The sequence below is a fragment of the Gymnoscopelus microlampas genome (assembly GCF_963454915.1).
Source record: "Gymnoscopelus microlampas genome assembly, chromosome: 22".
NCBI classification, from domain to species: Eukaryota; Metazoa; Chordata; class Actinopteri; order Myctophiformes; family Myctophidae; genus Gymnoscopelus; species Gymnoscopelus microlampas.
This window is the reverse complement of record NC_139959.1, coordinates 15365931-15375837: the sequence shown is the minus strand read 5'-3', so window position 1 is coordinate 15375837 and position 9907 is coordinate 15365931. Positions and strand designations below refer to the sequence as shown.

At 41.3% G+C, this 9907-nt stretch overlaps 1 protein-coding gene across 1 annotated transcript; it reads right to left on the bottom strand.

The window, feature by feature from the left end:
- Positions 1-1759: 1759 nt before the first annotated feature.
- On the bottom strand, positions 1760-8631 carry gdap1 (ganglioside induced differentiation associated protein 1; the record flags this gene model as incomplete). Its single annotated transcript, XM_084048102.1, has 6 exons — positions 1760-2127; positions 2679-2793; positions 3401-3495; positions 4429-4602; positions 6993-7185; positions 8467-8631. The coding sequence occupies 6 exons, from the start codon at positions 8629-8631 to the stop codon at positions 1760-1762; spliced, it is 1110 nt and encodes a 369-aa protein (XP_083904228.1).
- Positions 8632-9907: the final 1276 nt, after the last annotated feature.

Sequence of the window (9907 nt, the reverse complement as noted above, 5' to 3'; positions counted from 1 at the left end):
TCTGTAACTTCTACTTGAGTATTAGAAGATATTACGGCTTGAAAACCACTTGAGTAAATGTACTAAAGTAGCTCTCTTTTGAAGACTACTCTGAGTATGAGTTACTTAGTTATATGGTCACGGTAAAAGGGCCAATGTTGGATCCTCGTCGTAACCATTTCAATAAGAATATGTCCTAGCAACCGATCTCTCTGCAATTCACTGATGCTCTCCAAAGTGGTGACCATCTTTTCTTTATCAGAAAGACTTCTCAAAGATTGCCTTATGAGGGGAAAAGATAGATTCAAAGCTATCCTCCTGACTATCCTCCTGACTGAAAAAAGTAGAATTCCTGATTTTAGAATTGATTTAAAAAAAAAGTACAAATTGCAGTAACACAGATGCTTGTAATGAGTTTCTTTCCGCCCCTCACTATCTGCAATAATGTAATTGAATGATCCCTGTGGGGGTTGCCTGTTGCCATATTGCAACAGTATGATTTTCCAATGGCAACACACTGCAATACGCTCACGTTCCATTTGACAGATCATCATGCATACTGTTGTATATAGCTTTCGCACGTGTGGGGTATTTCTATGACAAGCTACACTAGCCAGACCTCACAGACACTGAAAACAAAGGCCAGACTTTGTTGAAAGGTCTAGCCTATATGTCTGCTTAGTGTGAGGTTGAGCTCAGGTGAATTAACACAGTCCCTGAAGGGTTTGAAACAGGGCCCAGTTATGTTAAATGTCAACTGGGGTGTGTTGTGGACTCGTGTTGTGGATGTTGACTTGGTTCCAGGTCGTAAGATTCATGATTAGCAGTCTTTGGATGTTTTGATAAAACATCTTAACAAGTTAAACAGTTGTGGGTATGATAAAGCATATTTGAATAAATGTCTTTGTGTTGTGGATTTTGGATGCAATCCAAGTGTTCTGCACAGGCAGTCTTAACAAATGGAATGAATAAAAAAAAACAGGAGAAGGATTTGAGAGCTGTTTAATTTCAGAGTACTATATGGAATGAAGATGATGTAAATGGGATTGGAACAGCTCACAGGCTCATTCAGACCAAATAGTGGGACTTAGACTATCTATCCATCAAACAATAATACATCATCAATCATGCCACACAAATACAGGTGCAGTAATAATGGATGGCCATATAAATGACATGAAAGGCTTTGACAAAAGACATAGCATGGCTTTGCTTAATTACTGAACAGATGCACAGCGCTGGCAGACTTGTAGGCAAACAAAGCATATGGCATTTGTTATAAGTTGTATTTGCTGTATTATTGGAATAGCATCCCATCACATACGATAGTGCACGGGTTTGTATCCATAACATGCAAATAAGACATTGAGATCACGTATTACTGAATGCATAGGTACATTACTGAGCAAAATGAGTCTCTTAATAGATTACTAAAAGTGCATGTTTGTGCAACCAGTATCACAGTAAGGACAGTTTTCAGTGACAATAAACTTAATGTTTCAGTAACTTAAATTATCATGTCTAAGGGGGTTATCCAAAGCCTTGATGTACAGTACCTCTGCAACATCAGGCAAAGGAAACTTATACAACTCTCTCTCTCTCTCTCTCTCTCTCTCTCTCTCTCTCTCTCTCTCTCTCTCTCTCTCTCTCTCTCTCTCTCTCTCTCTCTCTCTCTCTCTCTCTCTCTCTCTCTCTCTCTCTCTCTCTCTCTCTCTCTCTCTCTCTCTCTCTCTCTCCGATCACTAACACATCCAACGCAACCTGTTGCGTCCTCACAACACTACCTAGTGAAGAAGCTAGGCAAGATAAGCCTCTTATTCAGGTAGAGGAAGGTGAGGTACGTGGCTCCTCCGAGGACGCCGATCAACAGAGTCGTGCCGAAGATGGTCGGCGCATTCTTCCTGGCCACGCGGAATGCGACGGGCAGGACGGCTGAGATCAGGATGTTGTTGACGAAGCCCAGGACCCTGCGGAAGGCCGGCCGCTCCACCACGCGCTCGTAGTACGTTTCCAGGTTGACGCGGAGGCCGCCGCCCCAGTAACGGCGGGAGAGGCCAAGGAACTTGAGGCGGTGCAAGGTGACGGCAAGAGACACGTCGGCCATGCTGAAGAAGTCGCCACACAACCATGAGGCCTGACTGCCCTCCTCTACAGGAAGACAACAGCAACACAGGAAGAAATGAGTCAACTGGATGACATTTGCCTCTTTTTCGACTGCAAGAACTACGTGAACCGTGGCGTGCCGTGAAACGTATTTCACAGGTTCTGGACTTTTTTCCGTACGCTACCCGGCTCGGTGTCAGACAAGGTTCTCGGGACCTAATTTGGGCCATGCTCTGGAGGTAGTACTAACCCAAGTTCTGGGAACTCAGAACTTATACTTTCAAAATGATGCTTGTGAGCCTGTAGATCTGCTATTTTTTGCTATTTTATCAGCTATTTCCGGCCTACCTTCCGGCCTACCTCCCCCTTCAGAGGTTGTTCTTGTTTCAATGGAAACTTAAATAAAAAGATCACAGAACTTCACAAGTTCTGGAAGGTTTCAGGTTATCAAAGGTTCTAGGTTACCCTTCATAGTGGAAAAGAGCCAATTGTCAAAAACACAGCTCGGAGCAAACAACACAAATATCACGTTATTAGATTTTGAATATTGGCCCAAGCCTACTACTACTAGCCATAACTAACTCATACTGGGATACCTGGTGTTTCCTCCACCCTCCTCTGAAGCTCTGTCTCCAACTGGTCCATCACAGCCTCCAGCTCGTCCAGCAGCTTCTTCAGGTACTTCATGTTGTCATGGTCAAACAGCTTGGACTGAAGGAAAATGATGAAATAATATTATACTGGTTCTTTGTCTACTGTGCTCTGTTATAAGTCTGTTACTTTAACCTCTGTAGTTGCCTTCTTCATTGTGTCTCTCTAAAGTGAACACTTGTGTACACTAAATGTGCTATAAATAAATGTAATCTGATGTTTGAAATACAAATTATTGTTAAAATTGTATTTGGCTAATGGCTACTGCAGTCTGTTGCCATACACAACACATATGTGTGTGCGCTGAATAATGTGTAAGCTATTAGAGAGCTATTAGCTAAATAATCCGATACAAAAAAAATAAAAATAAATGTTGTGGGGGGTAGGGGGGTAGGGGGGTAGGGGGGTGGGGGGAGGGGAAGAGTAAACCATAAATGGCCATAATTTATTTGCTCATGTCAACAGACTGAAATAATGTGCTCTTTCAGATTTACTTTCCCTCGGCCCAGCACTGCACACAGTACTTCAAAGAGAGCAGGTCTTGGAGAGAGTGCGAGACGCTGAGTCACTCATGGCAAACAACGGTTTTGCCTGAACAGCTATTTTTATGAATAATCAAAAGGTAAACATTGCACTTCACACTCCACTGACTTGAACGATGGCTTACTTTCAAGCGCCTCTGTTTTGCTATGTAAGCATCTTTGAGCTCGGGGTTCTCCGCTGCCAGTTTCTTCAGCTCCGATTCTGTGCTTCCAATCTGTGCTGTCACATACAAACACAACAGTGAATCAGAAAACCATTATTTAGTGTTAAAGTGTGTTACTATAGAGATTACATATTTAATATAGAGACTGTCAGTAATGCTTCTCAGTAAGAATCAGAATTCTTTACATTGCCAGGCATGTTTGCATATGCACAGAATTTGTCTCGGTGAGGTTGGTACATTACGCTGAAAGCACATTTTTCAAATTATTTTCAACTTATGGCTCGGAGTACAAGGATTTCTGTTGTATTGTTGGACATGTGACAATACACAAGACTACTGGGTCCAATGACAGCATGGCTTCACATGGAACTCTGACTTAAAGGGATAGTTCACCCAAACTATCTATCTATCGATTAGTTACCCCATGGAGACTTGAACTTCACGGATATATTTTTTGCTTTTGTCGCATTCCTAAGCCAATAATTTGGCTTATTTAACCAGCGGACCGGTAGGCAGCAGTTCCATTAGGAGACACAAAGGAGACTCTTTGTGTCTTCTACCGGAACCGCAGCCGGTCATCAAATTTTTAGCTTAGGAATGCGACAAAAACAAAACAATATCTATGAATTGACTAATCGATAGGAAAAAAATAATTTTGGGGGTGAACTATCCTTTTAATGTGTCCAGTCGTCTATGACGTATCTATGACGTATGATGAGGTCACAGCCCGATTCAACCGACATTCACATCCTTATAGACGGCTTGGCTCTGAAAGAGTCTAGCCGATGACGTCATCCATGCCCAGTGGATCTGGGGGGGATTCTACATTAGCCTACTGATAGTGTACACAAGAAATTGGGTGTACGAAATTATCTCCAGACAGACAGACAGACCCACTTATAGACAGACAACCTCTTTCGGAGCCTAGCCGTAAAAGAAAAATTAAAACACCTCAAGCCTTTATATGCGTCCGCATGCATGCGTCTTACAGCGTATGCGCGTGGTGGCGTAGGCCGGTATGTGGGAGTCCACGGTGATCTCCGGGTGGAGGATGCAGCCGTGGGTGTAGGCGTCCATCTGCAGCGAGTCCAGCAGCTCTCTGTAGTGCTGCACCCGGGCGTAGTACATACTGCCCTCCTCGGGGATCAGCTTAGGTGTGGCGTCTGGAGAAACCCGAGGCATGGGAAAAAGAACCAGAGGGAACAACATGTCTGGTGTCAGTTTATAGTTTCCCTAAAGCTTTGCCGCAACAAGGCTTTCTTTCTTTCACCCGCTGACAAAAGAGCGGACCTGAGGTGACCTCGTTAATGCTATACAGGCATCAGGGAGACTGACCAATGGAAGATGTGTTTAATGGTCTTTAAAGGGCAAGACCACTTTAGTAGAGGTTTGGGTTGTGTAGTTACCTTGCCATGATTTAACTCCAAAGGTGGACAAGAAATAAAAAATAATTGCTCCATTGATTAGAAATTGATAATTCAATATGCTCCTCATTTTACTTGCATTGTACAGTGAAACAGCTCTCAAAGTCACGCTTTTAGCACGTAAACAAACACAAACAAGCTGATTCAGACAACATAGAACATCACCAAACCCAGTACTGTTTTTTTTCAAATAAAAATGTCAACTTCCTGTTGATTTTCGTGTTGATCCGTGGATCCAGTCCGTGTTTTCTTCCTAATAAAAATAGCTAAATCAACAGGAAGGTAATCTTTATTTTAAAAAAAAGAAAACAGTACTAGGTTTGGTGATGTTCTATACTGTCAGAATCAACTTTGTTTACATTAGTTTACGGGCTAAAAGAGTGACTTTGAGAGCTGTTTCACCATACAATGTAAGTCAATGAGAAGCATATTTAGAATGATCAATTTCGGAGTTACAATTTTGGAGTTACATCATGGCAAGGTAACTACACAACCCAAACCTCTACCAAAGTGGTCTTGCCCTTTAAGCCGCTGTTTCTCAATGTGTGGAGTGTGGACACTGGACCCGACGTTGTGAACCAGTGGTCTAAGACAGTGGTTCTAGCAGATAGCAGATATACAAGTTCACAGCGGGTCACTTCATCCCGTCCTGCGAGCTTATACATCTGCTATTTTTGAACATTTATCTTGAAAGTATTGGAATTTTTTGAATAATTTGTTTTAACACTAATCCTCCCTTCTGGAGGTGCCTGGCACAAAACATTTTCAGATGGGGGTCCACGGCTAAATACATTTGGGGGTCCTTGACATGAAAAAGTTTGAGAACCACTGGTCTAAGCTCTGGCTAAGGGGAGAACGTGTGCCTTTCTGTGACATTATTAGTAGAAATGTAACACCATAACAGTGGATGTTGTGTCACATGCTGCATCTCAGCAGTGGTGTAAAGTAACTAAGTACATTTAATCAAGTATCTTTTGGGTATTTCACTTTACTGGAGTATTTACAATTTTCTGTACTTATACTCTCAAAGGAATTTAGATTATTATCACAAAACATACATTCGGTATATACATTTTGGCCATTTGAAAATAACCAATCTACAAAATCACCCGGTGCCAATTTTCTAAGTGATCCTGGGCGCTACACTCCCCTCACCAGCCTAGGGAGGCCAGGGCCGAGCTCATGCCTCCTTCAATGCATGAGAGCCAACTGACCTTCTTGTCACCTGACAGGGGGGAGTTTCCCTGGTTGGACGTAGCGCGTGGAAGGAACACGTTATTCCAACCAGTTCCCTTCTCCTCCATCAGGCGGTATAGCAACCAGGATTACTACATGTTTTTGTGAGGGTATTAACTACCCTGAGAGACACGGGGAGAACATGCAAACTCCACACAGAGTAGGCCCTTTCGCCAACCCCACCTTGGGAATGTAATTCCTGACTTTTATTCTGAGTACTTTTTCCACCACTGCTTGTGGTGCACTCAGCACCGTGAAGAGCCGTCAATCTTACCGGAATCTCTCTCCTCTTTATCCAGCTGGGAGGAACAGCCTCTCAGAACATTCAATGGCTACCGGGTTGGATCAAAGCAAACCAAGGCAGAATGGTAGGAAATGAAATAAATAAAAAGAAAATGCAACAAATGAAATGTTGATGTGAAATGCAAAATCATAGACATGAAAGCAATGCAAATTAAATACCCAAAAGAAAAATGCACACAAATGATAAAAACAGTGGTGCTTAAAAGTTTGCGAACCCTTTAGATTTTTTTACATTTCTGCATGACCTAAAACATCCTCAGATTGTCACACAAGTCCTAAAAGTAGATAACCCAATTAAAAAGTAGATAACCCAATTAAAAAGTAGATAACCCAATTAAACAAATCGATAAAATAAATAAACAAATAAATACACATAGATAAATAAATACAAATACATATAACAAATTACACGTGGTCATTTATGAATTGAGGAAAATGATCCAATAATACTATCTGCGAGTGGCAAACGTAGGCACATTCACGTATGTGAACCTTATTTTCAGTATCTGGGGTGACCCTTACCCTCCCAGTCTAGCACTATTGAGTGAGAGAGAGTTTGTGTGAGGCTGTGAAGTTCTTGTCAGACGCACCGTCTCTGAAGTTGTGCTCCAGGTAGTCCATGATCTGCGTGGGGTCACAGATGACGTTGTCATCGTGGACCAGGACAGGAACCTCTCCGGCGGGATTCAGACGCATGAACCAAGGCTCGTTGTGTTCGCTCAGGGGCAAGCTCACGTCATACTCCTCACAGCGCAAGCCTTTCTCCGCTATGGCCAGACGAACCTACGATAAAGTTGCACAAGTAAAATCCTCAGTGGCCCTATACATACTGTAATTGTCTTTTGATTACCAATGCTTTACCTTTGTCCACACCTGCATATGATACTAACATTCTAAATATCATGTATGTACCTGCTTTCCCATTATGTTATCTGTATATATGTATTATGTACGTATACACATACATCTTTTTGTTCTATTCAACCTGTTTTCTATCTCTTTCCCTTTGCTCTCACTCTACCTCTAGCTGTCCTCCCTTTTCTCACAGAATATAATACTACAAAACTATGGAGGGCGCACATGTTTTTATTTATTTCAACCACTTATTTGACCTGTGTGATGTGACAAATAAAACTGATTCTGATTCTGATCTATGTCCAGACTTTCTTGCTGTATACAGACCTATAACTGACTAGCAAGTAGCAATATGGCAAGTCACACATTGTGCTAATGAATGACAATATGTCATTATCTTGCCAAGCCATATAGGGCAGAAGTGTATCTCCTGTTTCTGTAGCGTGAGGCAGCTTGATGTACAAGCACATCCCGTGGCTAGTATGGCTAGGGATTTACTCCCAATCCAACCCTTGATGCTGAGTGCCAAGCAAGGTGGCATTGGGTCCCTTTGTTAGAGTCTTTAGTATGACCCGTCCGGGGAATCAAACCCCGACCCCCCCAATCACACTGTGTGATTGTTACATGATGTAACAGTAATGTATGTGATGTAACTTACATCATGACAGCCATGGATGAACTTCAACCTGGTGTTTGCACTTTCTCCATTTACATAAACCTTCATATTTCAAATATAAAGTGCTAATACCCCACGGCCCCTCAGAAGTACCCGTATCTTCCGTATTGTTCAATAAAAAGCATTTTAATCCAATCGGTGGCCATTTTCTCCGTATTTCCTCCATTAAGTTATCAATTACGCGACCCTATCGGTTTGGAGGTGTACTGCACTCTGATACATTATAACTCTATGAGCAAATGGCCACCAATCGGATTAAAATGTTTTTTTTATTGAACAATACGTAAAATACAGGTACTTCAGAGGGCCCGAGTAGAATTGTAACATCAGTGGCCACGGGATAGGCTCTTTATATTTGAAATCTGAACGTTTGTGTAGATGTACGGAACGTAAAGGGAGAAAGTGCAAGCACCAGGTTGAAGTTCATCCACGACGGTCGTGACAGACGACCGTCGTGTGATCCATGGCTACCCTTGAGAGGAGCTGTCCACTGGCCGTGGTGCTGATGCTGCGTTGATGCTCATCATGCTCACCTTCTGAGAATTGAAGGACTGCGTCCAGTGATACAGCGTCAACTTGGACTTTGTGGTTTCCGTCAGCGTCCCGCTGTCTTTCTGTTGGACCTCTTGTTGTGCGGCGTCTCTCTTTAAAAGCATTTCTTTCTCATCTTGAGATTCTGCACTGTTTTCGGCCGCCATTTTACCTGTAAGTCCGTCCGTCGGTCGGGCGAGCGTGTAACTGGCACTGTTGCCAAATCTTGCGAGAGAAACAAGCAACACAGGTCTACGAAAACAAGCCCATAATGTCATCGGCACGATCAGGCCCCCTCTAGAGGCTTGGAGCTGTGTCGATAATAATAGTAATAAGAAAGATTAGGTATTCATAATTAATTTGATGATTATTCTAGTGAAATTTCATATACATAAATCCAAATTTAGTCATTCCAAACCATCTTTCAATTTTATTTGAGATTGAAGCTAAGCAGTACATTAAAACAATTTATGACTCAAAAATGTTCTGATGCTCTGATGTTGTTGTATTGATGTATTGACGTATTAATAACTTATTTTTTTGTGTTTGTTTTGTATTGTATTGTATGTCATGATTGTTATAAATAGAGATTTGTGAGAAAAAAAGAAGAAAAATAGGCTTGGAGCTGTTTAATAATATACCTCTGCCTTTTGAGAAATATGTCAGTGGGCTGCTGTGTTGTGGGGAAAATTATATACCATATGTTTTATCAAATGTTTTTTTAATGGTATTGTTTTTTTTTTATTTAAATGTTTTTTTTTTACACTAGTGGCTTTCCAAAACAATAATCTGTTCCCAAGACCAGTGGTGGAAAAAGTACTCAAATGTTTTACGTACGTAAAAGTATCAATACTGCAAAGTAGAAAACCTACTCTGTTACAAGTAAAAGTCCGGAATTCAAAATGTACTAAGTAAAAGCACAAAATGAATGGTATCAAAATGTACTTAAAGTACCAAAAGTAGAAAGTAGGCTACTCATTATGCAGGATGTCTTATTTCACAAGTTTTCAATGTATAAAGCTAGAGGTCCGGGAATAACTATTAACTATAGTTTACAAATAATTGTGATGGAGTAAAAGTAATATTTGCCTCTGGAAGTAAAAGTAGGCCTACTGAAAACTGGAAATACTCCAGTAAAGTAAAAAAATAACTCAAAATTGTACTTATGTTCAGTACTTGAGTAAATGTAGGCTACTTGTAGCCTACATGTAGTTACTTTACACTACTGTTCTAAACCAATAATCTCTTCCAAAGACAGACCCCATCATCCACAATCACTTGTGCAAAATGTGCAATTGGCAAAGACGACCAGCAGAGGTCAGTGTTATCCATCTTATGACTGCACAAATATTAAACAACGACGTATGAGCAAGAATAATTGTGTTTGTGTCATGAAAAAGTAACACCAGTGGTGGAAAGTAACTATGTACAATTACTCAAGTA